The 14976-nt window shown below is 52.6% G+C and overlaps 1 protein-coding gene across 7 annotated transcripts in view; it reads left to right on the plus strand.

Annotated features, from left to right (window-relative positions):
- The window catches only part of Atg13 (autophagy related 13), a 36511-nt gene extending 24177 nt beyond the window's left edge, over positions 1 to 12334 (plus strand). For 4 of the 7 annotated variants that reach the window (XM_063227857.1, XM_003465195.5, XM_063227856.1 and 1 more), the window contains 11 exons: positions 43 to 139; positions 939 to 1037; positions 1397 to 1490; positions 4079 to 4177; positions 4902 to 5012; positions 5335 to 5471; positions 7389 to 7503; positions 7802 to 7879; positions 8067 to 8183; positions 8651 to 8779; positions 10381 to 12334. In XM_063227857.1, coding sequence (XP_063083927.1) covers positions 43 to 139; positions 939 to 1037; positions 1397 to 1490; positions 4079 to 4177; positions 4902 to 5012; positions 5335 to 5471; positions 7389 to 7503; positions 7802 to 7879; positions 8067 to 8183; positions 8651 to 8779; positions 10381 to 10458 — 1154 coding nt within the window. In that variant the 3' untranslated portion in view covers positions 10459 to 12334. The remainder of the gene's footprint in view (positions 1 to 42; positions 140 to 938; positions 1038 to 1396; positions 1491 to 4078; positions 4178 to 4901; positions 5013 to 5334; positions 5472 to 7388; positions 7504 to 7801; positions 7880 to 8066; positions 8184 to 8650; positions 8780 to 10380) is intronic. The other 3 variants (XM_005001581.4, XM_023563028.2, XM_003465193.5) reach the window with 3 other exon arrangements.
- The last annotated feature ends 2642 nt before the right edge of the window (positions 12335 to 14976 follow it).

Raw genomic sequence — 14976 nt, forward strand, 5'->3', positions numbered from 1 at the left:
TCAGCATTCTCTGGAAAAAGGCTAATAATATCTCTCTTCTAGGCTTCCAGACAGTTCGTGTTGGGACAGTGGGCACCCCTGTGGGCACCATCACTCTTTCTTGTGCTTATAGAATCAACTTGGCATTCATGTCCACCAGGTGAGGAACCTTAGAATCCAAGAGAACTCTCCCCAGAACGCCGAAGCTCCCACCTTTCCCAGACTCCTGACTGCATCTACAGCATAGCTTTGCTGGTGCTGAAAGCAGCCCCTTCAGAAGAATAAACTCCCGAGCAAAAGGGCATTATTGTCAGACTGGAGAATTTGGGAGTCCCGAGCCAACATGTCTGGAATGTAGAGTCAGTGGCTTACACTGACAGACTGCAGCAAAGGCCAACAGATAGAAACTGAGGGGCCCTCTGTGGTCTTTAGGGTGCTGGAAAGTTGGCATTGCTGGTGGTTTTAGCCTTCTTAGTCCCTCTCTTGGGCTGCTTTGCTCATTCCTTGTGGCTTTTGTCAGTGTTCCACATTCCTGGCTTCTGCTGTTTTTTATGGTCTCCGCTGTACTCTTAGTCTTAGCTTCATGCATTGCCTGGCCTCTCAGGCCTTTTGAAATCTGGGTAGAGGCTTACATAAGCCCACAACTCTTGCATATGGCATTGCTGTAAAATCAGCACTAGGGGATGATGCCAAGCTCAGGTGTCAGCGCAAGCAGTAATTAGGCCCTCTTGGGTCATGGTTCCAGAAGCCTCTACATGCCTAAATGACTGGCACTGAACTGAATCTACACTTCTAGAATTCACTGCCGTGGGGCTCTCTTGGAAAGGCACAGCCTTTCACTTTTGTAATTTGAGCCTACTAAAGGTGCTGATTCCTGACATGCTTTTAAGTCATTTTTCCTATTATCCTGGTGCAAATAATTTCACTGCTTTTTAAACTGCATTTTGCTTGTTTTGTAGGCAATTTGAGAGGACCCCTCCTATCATGGGGATCATCATTGATCACTTTGTGGACCGCCCCTACCCCAGCTCCTCTCCCAGACACCCGTGCAGTTACAGGTGAGGCATGTAGGTGGCACCTCCCAATCCACAGTGGAGCCAGCGTGTCCGTGTACCTCCTGGACAGAAATGGAGGGGCTGCGTCCCTTTCTTGTTGCTCCCAGTTAGATACATTACAAAGTGGGGCACACAGGATGTGTGAGAAAACATTGGGCATTTGCATTTTGATGGAAATGGTGTTCTGTGTAGCAAGCTACTGGAGAGTGCAAGAGTGCCAGTAATTTCTGGACTATCCTGGGTAAATCATTAAGTGATTCCTATGTCACTATCCGGCATTATAAACGACCTGAAACAGTTTCTGACATGACCCCCATCCTTATACAACCTAGAAAGCTCTCCGTTTCTGTTCCCCTCCACAGAACTGCTGGCGAGGAAGCTGGTGGAGCGTACCCATCGGTGGAAGACTCTCAGGAAGTGTGCACCACTTCGTTCTCCACCTCCCCGCCATCGCAGGTAGGGAGATGTGTTCTGGGCTGGTGGTCTGTGTGTGTGTGTGTGTGTGAGACGGGAGGGGGACTTCATATTCATCTGCACTCCAGTCCCTTTGGTTGTGTAAGGATTTGTTTCAGGGACTGTGATGAATAACAGAGACTTACGCAACACATAATACTGCAGGAATCCTGGTCATGACTGTCTTAACCCACCGAATTATATTTAGCCGTTACCTAACCCTAACCCTTGAAAATCAGTCACAAATTCAAATTTGTTCAGACACCAGTGAGGTTCTGGAACCCGCACCTGCTAATTTAGTGATCTTCTCTTCTTAAATGGTAAATTTAGTTTCTAATCATGGAATGAGCCACAAAATAGCCAGTACTTATTTAGTGAAAAATGCCAGTAAAAATAGAGGTATAATAGCACATGCTTGTAATCCCAGCACTCTGGGAGACTGAGGCAGGGGGATCACAAGTTCCTGCCCTGCATGAGCAACATAGAAACTTAGGGGCTGGGGATTTAGCTCAGCAGCATAAGCGCCTGCCTTGCAAGCCCACAGTCATGAGTTCAATCTCTGGTACCGATAAAAAAGAAACTTGGCACAACCCCAGCTTTAAAATAAAAAATAAAGAAAAGACTGGGAATTTAACAGTAGGTTTAATCTCTAGGTAGATTTTTTTTTTTTTTTCGTTTTTCATTTTGCTAAATCCCCAGCCCCTGGTTTAATCTCTAATACCAAAACAAAGCGCAAAAAAAAAACCCCCCAAAACTAAGAAACCATTGTGTAGTGTTTGTAATGACACAGATATTTGCCTGTTTGTATTTTCTCTCCTAATACTCTAACCAGTAGCCTTACCATTAATCAGTCACTAAAAGATGGACCTGAAATGCGCCTGCCTTCCCCACAGGAAGCTTTTCGTGGTCTCGTCTCACAGGCAGGGGCCAAGGCCACATCCTCTGGGCACCCCTTTCCTGCTGCCAGCTGAATTCCAGGGCATCAGGCTGCTCCCACCCCACCTCGTCTTGCCTCCAGCTCCCTCTGCTCCCTGCTGGCTCCATGGTTTGCTTCCTCCTCTTTGACTCTGAGATCAGCCAGTTTCTTCTAGCCCTGCCCTGCTTCTGCGCTTCAAACCATCCCTCATGGTTCCCTTTTGCCTTCCTAGTGGGTATGACTAGTTCATTAGCTCTTTAATCTATTTAGTTATAATTTTTAATTGTGGAAATGTATCAAGTTTTATCCTGGATTACTCTGGAGGTGCCAAAAATCATGGTTCTGCACTGTTTGAAAAGCAACAGTTGCCAGTGTGTTGGTGCACACCTGTCACCCCACCCGCCAGGAGGCAAGTCTGGTCTCACTAAGAGATCAAAAGGCTGAGTGTCGGGCATGGTGGTGCACACCTGTGGTCCCGGCACTGGAGGGAAGCCGAGGCAAGAGGATCAAGTTTGAGGCCAGCCCAAGCTGCAGAGTGAGTTCAAAGCCAGCCTGAACTGTATAGTGAGACCAACAACAGTTGTATCAAGCTAAGATTTTACCTACAGTGGCCACTTCTTACCCTGAGTCCCTCTGACCAAGACCATGGTGGTTTGGTTCAAAAATACCCCTTTCAAGCTCTAGTGGTAGAGATAACAGAGAGTAAAATCTTTGTTATCAGCTCTCATTTCTGTTAACAGTCAGTGCTTTATTCCTCAGCTTCATCCAAGGACATGCATAATTGTTCAACTGCTTTAATCGGAGATCTTGCTAGGTTCCAGGAAATGAGTACATGTTGATGTGTCATCTGTTGTGCCACCAATATAAGGATCACTGTGTCATTAGGGCACAAAGTTGAGACATGAAGTACTTTTGAGCCTCAACCTGCTACTGTGTCCTGAAGTCTTGGTCTGATTTTAAGCATTGATTTGCTAAACTTAAAGATTTTAAGATGAAACTGCAGGACCCCCAAGTAATCCTCTTTCCCATTAGTAGCTTTGAAGATTTTTGAGCTAGGTATGATGGTACACACTTGTAATCCCAGCACTTGGGAGGCTGAGGCAGAAAGATTGTGAGTTTGAGACCAGCCTGGGCTACCTAATGAAATGTTATCTTAAAAACTAAAATCAGAAGAGTACTTAAAGGGCCCCTACTTTGTTTCTGTCATATTGTCCAACACCATCAGGGACTGTAAGAACATGGGCACCAACGCACGCACACCCCTCTGCACGCCCTCACACCTTCACGCCCCCTGGGTCCACACCAGCTTTCGAAGCTGGGTGAGTCGTCCAGCCCCACCCCACATGCTGGCGGCGCCCCCTGCTGCTTCATGCCCTGCCCTGGTGCGCTCTGCAGGCTGCTTTGCTTTGCTAAGTCAAACCCACGTGAGCCCCCCTGCTCTCCCCGCTGCTTATTGAGACAGGCATGCGGGGTGCACTGTGGGGTAGGTGTCACTTCCGGGACCCTCCATCCACACTGCCCCTTGGGAGCCCCAGTGCCTGTGCTGCCTTCTCACTCCAGGTCCCACTGTCCCTCCAGTCTCCCTGCTGCCCCCCGGGGGTTATTTCATGTCTTTCTCAAGTCCCTTTCTTTTTTCTTCTCTTGTTTTCCTGTCTCTGTGTGTGTCTGTGCACAGTGTGTGTTTACTGTCACAAAGGCACATTTTCAGACCCCTACTCCTGTGGTGACGGACACTCTGAGGGTCCCCACGGCAGGACTGGCCTTTTCCCATCAAGTGAGTTCACCGTGGGAAGAAGGGGATTTGACCAGACAGCTTCTTTTAGTTTTCCTTATGAGACCGAGCCCAGGGTGTCATGGTTTAAGCAGCCCCAGGTGTCCCGTGGGAGCATTCCAAGGCCGAAGAGCCGATGTTAACAGGACCCAGCCACAGCCCGGAAGTCCAAAATCAGGACTTGTATTTGCCCGTCCTTCTGTTATGTGAAAAATACAAGGAGTTATTTATATCCATTTTCCAAATAAGCAATTCAAGACTGGCCTTTCTTGTTTCAGTATAAATACAAGCCCACCCCTACCCAGGGGTGATGAAGGGTGTGATTAGAAAAGACAGCCTTCCGTTCTGAAGGGACCTCAAGGACAGAGGAGAAAATAGAATGGCTCTGGAAAGGCTGATGACTTTGGCCACAAGTTCTGCCCGGGGTTGTGGCCCACAGATCTGCTGGCCTTGGAATACAAGCATTAGCTGTTCCTAGGGATGGGGTAGCCAGGAGTTCATTTGAGGCCTTTCAGAGGCTCGGAGCCAGGGCTCCCAAGCCTGGGAGGAGAGCTTCTGTATTTCTCGCCTGCAAGGGGGTCCAGGGGCCTGACCTACTGCATCCCACGGCCCCTCGCTGTGGGCCGAGGCAGGGATCATCCCTTCCCGCTTCTGAGGTCGTCTGTCCTGGGCCGAAGGCCTGTGTTTTCCTGCCTCTCCTCTGCCTCTCTGTTTTTCTCTTGCTCAGCTCTCAAGCTCTCGCCTTTCCTATCAGCCTGCTGTCCTGGGCCTTGGATCAGCTGACCTGGCTTTCCCAGTAGTGTTCACTGCTGGTCTAAACGCTCCACACCCTCACCAGGTATCTCCAGCTGGGGACATGGGCTGCCTTGCCACCTCCCCTGCCTCTGAGGACACAGATGGCGTGAGTGTCCAACTCTAGGAGGAAGGAAAGAGGATTTCCTGTGGCTTCTCTTCCTGCCTGTCCCTGTCCCTCGGTGGTCATCACCATGCATGTCTGCCCGCACCCAAGTCCCAGCAAGGATCAGAATGTGGGGGTGCCTGCTCCACCTAATGGTGGCATTGGTCATGGAGTGGCCAGAAGCAGGCGCTACCAAGCCAGCCCCAAAGGGCCCTCTACAGCATGACACTGTCACTCACATATCTTTTCATTTCCCCCACAGCTGATGGTTCCTGGGAAGGAAGGTGGCGTGCCTGTCACTCCCAACCAGCCTGCCCACGGCGCCCAGGCGGATCAGGAGAAACTGGGGATCCACACCCCTTCAGATGGGACCCACTGTGCTGCCACACCTTCCAGCAGGTGAGTCCCCATGGGGCGCCACCCCAGGTTGGGGGGTGACACACAGGCTTCTGGGCCTCAAATGGGAACTCCTGCAAATCTTTGGGGAGCCTAAGCTTACATTGCAGCCGGTGTGTCAGGAAGCTCTGATAACGGGAGCCAGCGGGGCTTGGTCTTGTTGCCTTACCCGGTGAAATCAAGGGGTGTTTTTCCCTTACCCCAGGCTCCTGTTGGCAACAGTCCATGGCCTGAGGATCAAAACAGGTGTTTACTGCACCCTGAAGTGTCTGGCCAAGGTGCACCTGTGGATGTGATTCTGATTTTTGCTTTTTTTTTTTTTTTTTTTTTTCTGAATTAGAGCCTCGTTGACATTCTTTGGAAATGCCCATTTTTTTCTCATTTACAAAAGAAATTAAATCCAGGAATGGTGACAAAGTGATGCATTCTGTCATGATGAAGGTAGTTATTAAGTAGGAAGTAATAGTTCTCATATTTCTACCTTGCAAGAGTCACCACTGTTGGCCAGGCGTGGTACCGCACACTTGTAATCTCTAAACTGGGGAGACTGAGACACGATTGCTGTGAATTCAAGGCCAGCGTGAGCTACATAGACTCTGTCTTAAACAAACAGAAAAGTCACTACTGCCACATTTTTTTTGGAAGATGACAGAGCCGGGCTGGGGATTTAGCTCAGCAGCATAAGCACCTGCCTTGTAAGCAGGCGGTCGTGAGTTCGATCCCTGGTACTGATAAAAATGAAAAAGAAAAAAAAAAAAATGACAGAGCCAGGATGAGCTCCATTGTAGGCCACGTGCCTGGTACGTGTTTGACCCTGAGAGCTCCAGAGCCCTCCCTGGCCTGGCATCCTGTCCTTGCATTCAGATGGCCTGGGAGATAGCAGGATTGTCCTGCTGGCAGTGACAGGAACCTTTTAGAGCCTTCAGCGAGAACAGCCACAGCCAGCTGTGGCACGCATGCCAAGGGTTCGTCATCAGGGAAGGTGGTGGGAGGGTAACTGTTCAGGAAGATTGTTGTGGGTGATTCTTAAAAAAATTCCTGGATGGAGAGACTCCCTCCTTTCTCCCTCATTCCCAGGGTCAGATGATCAAAGGAAGATCTGTTAGTCATTTTATACTGCAGTTTTCTGAGTCTTGACCCCTGGGACAGGAGTAGCTAATGACAAAAGACCCTGCAGCATCAGATGAGGGTTAGATGCAGGTCCCAGGCACACGGAAGCCAGTCCCTAGTGCCCATCCCCACTGCTGCTGTAGTGCTCACCCAGTGCTCCTGCCCACCTGGAGTCCCTGCAGTTGATCTGATGACCTCTCCAATCCCCTGCTGCTCACAGCTGTGAGCATCTGCTGGGTCGTGAGCCACCGCGCAGGTCCTGGATCAGGGCCCAGCACAGAGTGGGAGCGGGAGCAGGCACTGGCTGTGTCATTCAGGGCTTGCAGGAGTGGAGGCCTGGCTGGGGGCAGGGTCGCAGGAGGGATCATGGGGACCCTGCTGGCCAGGGTGCTGCTGTACCCTCACTGTGAGTGGTGCCAGTGTCCTTTCAAGGTGAGGCTTGAATGACAGTGCACTGTAAGTCACAGGGTCTTGAGGTGTTCTTAGATGGTGAAGGAAGAAGAAAAGCTGAAGAGTGGGGTCTTGACATAATTGAACACTGCAGTAGCAGCGGTGTGAGAGCCGCTCGTCCGTATCTCTAGCTACGTGCATGGTCATGGGTTTTTCCACCCTAGCTTTACTCAGCTATAACATGACGTTTCAGTCAGTATGTGCTATCCTCTGCTGTCAGCTCATCAGACAAGGCCAGAAGCAACAGCCACACATAGTCCTGTCCCACGGGGGCCGATTCCCCACAGGAGGGTAGGCTCGGGGAACCAGCTTGTTCTGCCATGCTGTGGGATGGGCACCAGTGTCACCTTTCTCCTCCAGTGAGGGCACCGAGACCGTCTCCAACAGCAGCGAGGGCCGGGCCTCCACCCACGATGTCTTGGAGACCATCTTTGTCCGGAAAGTGGGGGCTTTTGTCAACAAGCCCATCAACCAGGTAGGACTCTTCTGTCCCTGCTGGGGCCCAAGGACGGGCACCTTGGCAATGGCAGCATTCTGTGTTGCATTTTGAGGCTGGAGCTGCCTATGTCCATTGGCTGGGCTGGGCCAGGCTGGAGCCCACTTCCCAGGCAGGGTCCTCAGGAGCCCAGCCCCGTGCACTCTGTGGGCGTTTGTGGTGGGGGAGGGGGTAGCAGGGACATTATAGTCAATCTAGGCACGTGTGAGGGCAGCACCCAGGCAGCTGGTGGGAGAGGGGAGGGCTAGGCACGAACGCTTCTGCTTGTGCTCTGTAGGTGACTCTGACGAGCTTGGACATACCCTTCGCCATGTTTGCTCCCAAGAACTTGGAGCTGGAGGATGCCGACCCTATGGTGAGTGCACCGGTGACCGCCAGTTTCTTGTGGATGGTGCAGTCTCATCCCTTCTCCTGGGCTAAGCAACCCCCTCAACCAGAAGCCTTTATGGCCAGCACCAGGCTCCTTACAGAATCCGCCGATGTGAGCAGGAATAGGCAGCCAGCTCCCAGCTTCTGTACTGACTCTGCCTCTTTTGCACCAGGTGAACCCTCCAGACTCGCCAGAGGCTGCCTCCCCACTGCACGGCAGCCTGCACTCCGAGGGCTCCAGCGCAGGCAGCGGCGGTAACACCCACGACGACTTCGTCATGATCGACTTTGTAAGTTGACAGCTGCCCAGGGATGGTAAAGCTGGAGGCCCCTGCTGAGCAGGAGTGAGCTCCCTTGGGCTGGGCTGGGCTGGGCTGTGCAACCGAGGATGTAAAGGGACTCACTCTGTCCTGTTCCCCGCCTGGAGAGACTTGGGGCTGAGAACAGTAAAGCATTTCATTCCTTGTCTGGTTAGAATTCAGCTCTGACTGGAGATTTTCCGGTGGATTCCACTGAGGTCCTGTTCACAGCTGATTAGGTGGCCTTCTGCTTAGGAACGGTGTTTGAATAAGGGACAGAAAGCTCCCTGGGAAAGGAATAGTGTCCCCGGGTTTGCAGGCCAAGCACTCTGGAAGAGCGAGGTGTCCCTTCATCTTTTCTCAGATAGAGCTTGGAAGGAAACAGACTTATTTGCAGTTTATTTTAGGTTTTCCTTTGTGCTCCAAGGCAAGCTAAACTGAGTCTCTTATTTTTGAAGAAACCAGCTTTTTCTAAAGACGACATTCTGCCGATGGACTTGGGGACCTTCTACCGAGAGTTTCAGAACCCCCCACAGCTGAGCAGCCTCTCCATAGACATCGGAGCCCAGTCCATGGCAGAAGACTTGGTACGAAAGCCCCTTCCCCACCATGGTCCCATGTATGGTCACTTCTGCACACAGACTAGGCATTTCCTGCTGCCACAAACATCCCTGTCACAGGAAAGAGACACAAGAGATAGATTGCTGTCTGCTTTTGGTCACAATTGAGATTCTCACAGTGCCACACAGTAGTTCACACCGGTTCCCTCTCCTCACCTTCTCCGTGGGCCTGCATGCTGCTGTTCGAGCCACTTCGATGGCTCTGGCATCCAGCTCTGTCACCTACCAGCCAGGTGCCAAGTCATAGGGCAGAGGCCCTCATGTTCTGAGGGTCTGTCCTGCCCTTTGCTGTGTGCGCCCTCTCTCCTTGGGGCTCTCGGGCCTGGCCAGATGTCCTGCCGCCGGCTGTGATGACCACATCGCTTCTCGGGGCACTTCCTCTTCTTGCCTGGGAAGGCAGGCAGGTGTCCTGCTTCGAGAGGTCATGATCCCACTGCATTAGTCCAGTCTCTCACCTCTGTAAAAGCAGAGGCCTTGGGGCTGGGGGTTTAGCTCAGCGGCATAAGCGCCTGCCTTGAAAGCAGGCAGAGTCGTGAGTTCGATCCCCGGTACTGATAAAAAGGAAAAAGACAAAAAAAAAAGCAGAGGCCTTGGTTTGGTTAAACAGAAAGCTCTGCCTACTAATAGGATGGTGGGAGAGGACAGGAATCCTCTTCCTGACACACGTGGACACTGCCCAAGCACCAGGCACTTTTCCTTCCCTTTCTTGGGCTGTGCTGTGGATGGAAACAAAGGCCTGGCTCCTGCTACTATGAACCGCACTGTTTTTCATGAATCTTTAGTCCTGAAAAGGAGGCTTTCTTACCCCAACCCACAAAACAGAAAGCCCTGTGGTGCGTGCCAGAGTTAGTGCCCTGTGGCCACAGAGCCATGTGAACCAAAGCCCTGACCCTGGAGTTAGTGCCTGAGTTTCACTCTGGGCCCCGCCCTCATGTGACAGGCACTCAGGAGGACATTGGTCTTGTGCACTCACTGTATCTGCAGCTAGGACCAGGGAGTGCCCGGCCCTACCTTTATGTCTGGCCACTCTAGGTTTCAAGGCTGGAGAAGAGTGTTCAGTCCCTTCTGTCACCTGCTGTCCCTGGCCTTTGTTTCTGTCTGGTATGGGATGACAGCTCGGGTCTCCTGGTCCTCTGTCCAGCCATGGCTCTCATGCTCACTCTCCTCCCCCAAGGCTGGTGTGATGACACAGGTGCCCAGGCCACCCGGCCCTGCTCAGGCTGTCCCTGGGTAGTGCCTGGGGCTGTCCTCTTCCTCTTCTGGGTGTACTGGTCCAGAAAAAGGCCTAAAGGAACTTTGCTTCGACCAGAGAGCTGTAAACTTGCAGTTTTATCTAATGTCTGACGTGCACCGCAGATATTTCATGTTAGTCTCTGCACTAAGCCGTTCTTGGTGTGTTCTGCCTTCCGTGAAAAGCGTATGACCCACGTGGACTCCAGGCCACGTGTAAACCAGAGGATGTGTCTTTCCTGTCCTGATGGCCATGCAGCTCACTTGCTTGGGTTCCTGTCTCCATCTCTAGGGACCAAGTTGGTGGCCCGAATGAGCAAATCTCTTCTCTCCAACAGGACTCCTTACCCGAGAAGCTGGCTGTGCATGAAAAGAATGTTCGAGAATTTGACGCCTTTGTGGAAACCCTGCAGTAAAAGTAGCCTCCAATACCAGCAGCACCCCCTTGCTGTACTCCCCAGGGGCCAGAGCCACTCCTGTCCCTCCTGCTGCTCCCAGCCAGGTGGATGGCAGGGCAATTCCCTGGAGACGACCTGAAGTCCCTGCTCCACACCTTCTGGAGACCCCCGCTGGCCTTGGAGAAGGAATACCGTTTGTAACAAGAGCTGCAGCAGGGCCATCTGTGCACCCCACCTGTCACCAACTGTCTCACAAAGGGTGTCTTCCACTTCTGCCTCCTGCTTGCCTGTCCTGGCCATTAACCGCTTGACGTTCCCAGTGGTGGCTGAGATGGGCCAGGCAGAAAGAGGAATTGGGCAGTGCTGGGAGGAAGAGGGAGTCCTGGGGTTCTCTGTGTCCCCCCATTCCCAGGGCCGTCTTCCTCTTGCTCTGCACCCCTGTGCCTGTGTGTCTGGAATCTGATGGGCCTGCCTGCCCATGGTGACAACTCCAGCGCCAGCCTCACCTAGGACACTTGGCAAGGTTGTGCCACCTGGAATGGTCGTGCCAGCCCCTCCTAGGGGTCCGTGCAGCCCTGGTGGCTGCTGTGCCCAGCTCCTCAGCTCCAAATCCTGCATCCCTAGGATTCTGTCATCCAGAGTCCGGGCGAAGGCTCTTCCTTCCCCTCCCTCCCCTTTGCTGCTCCTTGGTTATAGGAATGGTAAATATTTATTACTTTCAGAGAAATATTTTATAGAGAAAACCCACTGGAGGTGGCTATTTTCTTGCTGAGGCAGAGGCCTGCTGCTCAGAAGCATCCCCAGAACCAAGGCTGCTGCGAGGGGCTTCCTGTGCCTGCACGCGGGGCAGGAGCCAAGACATAAGCCAGGAGAGAGCAGAGCGGCCCGAGGTCAGGATCGTTGCGTCCTGGATGACCACGGGTGCCCTGGCAAGTGCTCAGTCTCTCAACTCCTACACAGCAGCTCTGGAAGCCCAGGAAGTCTCGGGTGCTAATGTGAGGACCCCCAGAGTTGTGCAACCTTGAGTGCCCAGGGGGCGTTGCCTGTTCGCCTGTGGCTGGGGCACCTTCTGATCCTCCTGCTCTTGGGCCTGGCTGCTGCCTCCTGGAATGAGGTTGTGACACCGCCCTGGACTGGTTCCCTGTTGAAAAACCAAAGCTGGGCCAGCAGCTGAGTGCGCCTCCCCTCTCACCAAGTACCATCACCTGAGGAGGTCAGGGGCCTGGCCTTCGCTCTCCCAGCCTGCCTGGCCTCTGCCAGCTGTTCCCTGGCAGCAGCTGTCCTTCAGTGGGCCAGGTGGCCCTGGACTGCTTGTTAGTAAACTGCATGAGACACCGTTCCCACCCAAGAGGCAGGCTGTGAAGGGAGCCCTGGCCAAGCCTCCTGCTGCTGCCACAGGAAGTCCCCTTGGTGATGGCCAACTGGCCCTCCTGCCTCAGCCACACTGCATCTGTGACTGCTGATCCCATCAGATTCCCCACCTGAAGCTTGGCAGGGGGACAGTAAGTTGTAGACACCCCCATCTCAGCTGCTGTCCTCTGCCTGAGCCCTGCATGCAGAGGCTTGTTCCCGCCATCCATGATGGTCCTCAGCCATGCTGATTGTGGTCCTTGAGGCCCCATCCTTTCCTCAAGCTTCCTGTCCAGGAAGAGGCCAGGGAGGCTGAGCCTTGACCTTGAGCTGGACTAAGAGGAGCAAGGTGACATCAGGGCTGGTCCTTAGCCTCAGCCCCATGTGACAGGGATGAGCCCTAGACCAATATCTGCAGTGCGCAACCAGGCCAGGACCAGTCTCCAGGTGACAGCTCCTCCCCTCCGGCGGCCTCGGGAAATAACTGAGCTGTATTTCACACTGTATTCAGAGATTTCCAATAAAGGTTTTTCTGTACTTTAAACCTGTCGTGCAGGTCATTTGGACACCTGGCCCAGCTCTGGTCACACCAGGCCCCATGAAAAGGGCAGAAGGGCTTGGGTTTCAGGCAGTGTGTTTGGTCAGGAAGCTTCCTGGAGCCTTGTTTTCTTATATGTTCCCATCAGAGCATTATGCATTTGAGTAGTGAGACAAACTAGAGGATGCATACTTAGCAATTTTTTGGTACTGGGGCCTGAACCCCAGGCCTTCACACTGTTGCATCCCTGACCCATCTTTGGGTTTGTGGGTGTTTTGTTTTGAGGTGGGCTGTCCTTAAACTTGTGTTGCTCCAGCCTCAGCCTCGCAGTGCTGGGACTGCGGGCACACACGGCCACATCTGGCTTGTCCTCAGTTCTTTCTCATACAGTAGCCACTGGCCTGAGGAAGTGGTTGCCGGTGGAGTGGCAGCTGTGGTGGGGTGAACCGAGGGAAGGGAAACGAGCCAGTGTTCTGCTGCCTGGGCTTCCCCGACATGCAGAGAACCGGGGAAGAGCCCTGGCAGTCAGTCTGTGTGGCTGCAGGATCTGGATGGACCCTGGCATAGCTGAGCGTGCATGCATGTGACGCCACAGCCAGAGGGTCCTGAACACAGAGGGAAGTCTCCAGTTAAAAACAACATGGCTGCCAGAACTCCCCTCCCTCAGCCCCTTTGGGTTCCAGAACCAAAACAAAGATAAAGCTTAAATTCAGCCCAAAGCCTTGTGCAGAGGAGCCTGGGCCAGCCCACTCTGCTGGGAAGGGCTGGGAGATGCAGTTGTTATAAGCAGCCTGTGACCTTGCCCGTGACAGCAGACCTGACAGCCAGCTGCCACCCTTGCCTACCGCCTGGTGAGAAATGGTGGTGACTGCCTGGTCACCATGGGAGTCCCATGGGGAGCCCCACTGAGCTAAGTGCTCAGCTGTCCCCATGACATTTGCCTGTGCTCCACCCACTGAGGCCCATTGTTGCCAATGCCTTGTGGAAGTGGCACCAAACTGTCACCAGAGGCCCCACTTGGGCCCAAGTAAACAGCTCCCCACTCCTCCCCTGAGCCTTTGCCTCCATGCTCTTCACCTCAAGGTCCTGGAGCGGCTGGTGCAATGGATGACTCTCCTAGGCGCAGGGCCCCGCAAATCAAGGGACAGGAGAAAAGAGGCCCAGCCAAGCCACTGTAGCCTTGCTGCACCTGGAAAGCACACAGTACACCTGGACCTTGACCTTGAATACTGTGCCAGGTGACACCCTCCTACTGCCATCTGGGATGGACCATTGAAAAAAATTGGTAAAAATACATATAAATGTAGTATCTTTTCCTTTTTTTTTCTGTGGTGCTGGGGATAGAACTTTGTACCTCCGTACTTGCTAAGCAAGGGCTGTACCACTAAGCCACACACTCAACATTTGCCATCATTTTTATTTTGTTTTCTGAGCCAGTCTCCCTGTGTAGCCCAGGTTGACCTTAAATTCAGGATCCTCCTGCGTCAGCCTCACAAGTACAGGAATTACAGGTGTGTGCCCACCACGCCTGGTTTATATTTACTACCTTAGTCTTAAAAGTAAAGCAAAGTGTTCTGTAGAAACTGGGTGTAATCCATCATGCATGTAATCCCAGTACTCAGGAAGCTGAGGCAGGAGGATTGTTGGGAATTTGAGACTGGCCTGGGCTACAAAGCAAGCTCAAGGCCAACCTGAATTGAATATTGAGACCCAGTCTCAAAAAGAAAAAAGTAGGGGGCTGGGGATTTAGCTCAGCGGCATAAACGCCTGCCTTGCAAGCAGGCAGTCATGAGTTCGATCCCCGGTACAGATAAAAAAGGAAAAGGCAAAAGACAAAAAAAAAAAAAAAAAAAAAAAAAGTGTTCAATAAAGGAAAGGAAAAATGGGATCTTTCATAGCCTCCTTGTAAGCAGGTCGCAGGTGACAGCAGTCTTGCCTCTGGGCTAAGGGGCAGGGTGCTAAGAGGTCAGGAGGGGACAGTCCCAGTCCCAGCTGTCACATGAGGCTGGGACCATCACTTTCCTTCCCAGGGTCATTCTGGCTTCCACCGTGCACTCTTGCACATACTGGCAGTATTATTTCTGATCCTTAGGTGGGGCTGGTTCTATGACTGTCACTGGCTAGGGCTGCCGAGTGATAACGATGCCTGTATGATTGTACAGTCCACTCTGGTCTTCCCCCTTTGCTTACTTTAGAGAAGTCTCAGTTCCTGCCAGGCTTCCGGTACCTTCTGATTGGAGACAGGAGAGGCCGTGACCTTGACACAGCGTGCGGATTGACAACTGGTGGTTAGCTTGTAATATCCAGCTGAGCTGAGTCTGTACAGTGCTGGGTGTGAGAGGCTCACCCAAGGATTGTTGCCAGCAGCATAAGAAGAACTGGAGGGGAAGATGGTGCGCTGCTGATTCTAAGGCTTGTACTGGTTTTCCTGCTAGGAGCTTGGCTGTTAACATCAGAGGAGTTCTGATCCTCCCGTTGCTTAGGAATGGCTGCAGTTCACTTTGGAGGAGCTCTGGTCCTAACCATGATCGTCGTTTCCTGGCTCCAGTGCAGATCCCTCAGCTGCTGGCACAGGTCCTCCATCCCGCTGGTGCAGAGTTTCTAGCTTCCCCCTGACCTTGGGGCCTTCCCAGTGCAGATCCTTGATA

The sequence above is a fragment of the Cavia porcellus genome, unplaced genomic scaffold (assembly GCF_034190915.1).
Source record: "Cavia porcellus strain 051 isolate PalLab524CR breed Dunkin Hartley unplaced genomic scaffold, mCavPor4.1 scaffold_17, whole genome shotgun sequence".
Taxonomy (NCBI): domain Eukaryota; kingdom Metazoa; phylum Chordata; class Mammalia; order Rodentia; family Caviidae; genus Cavia; species Cavia porcellus.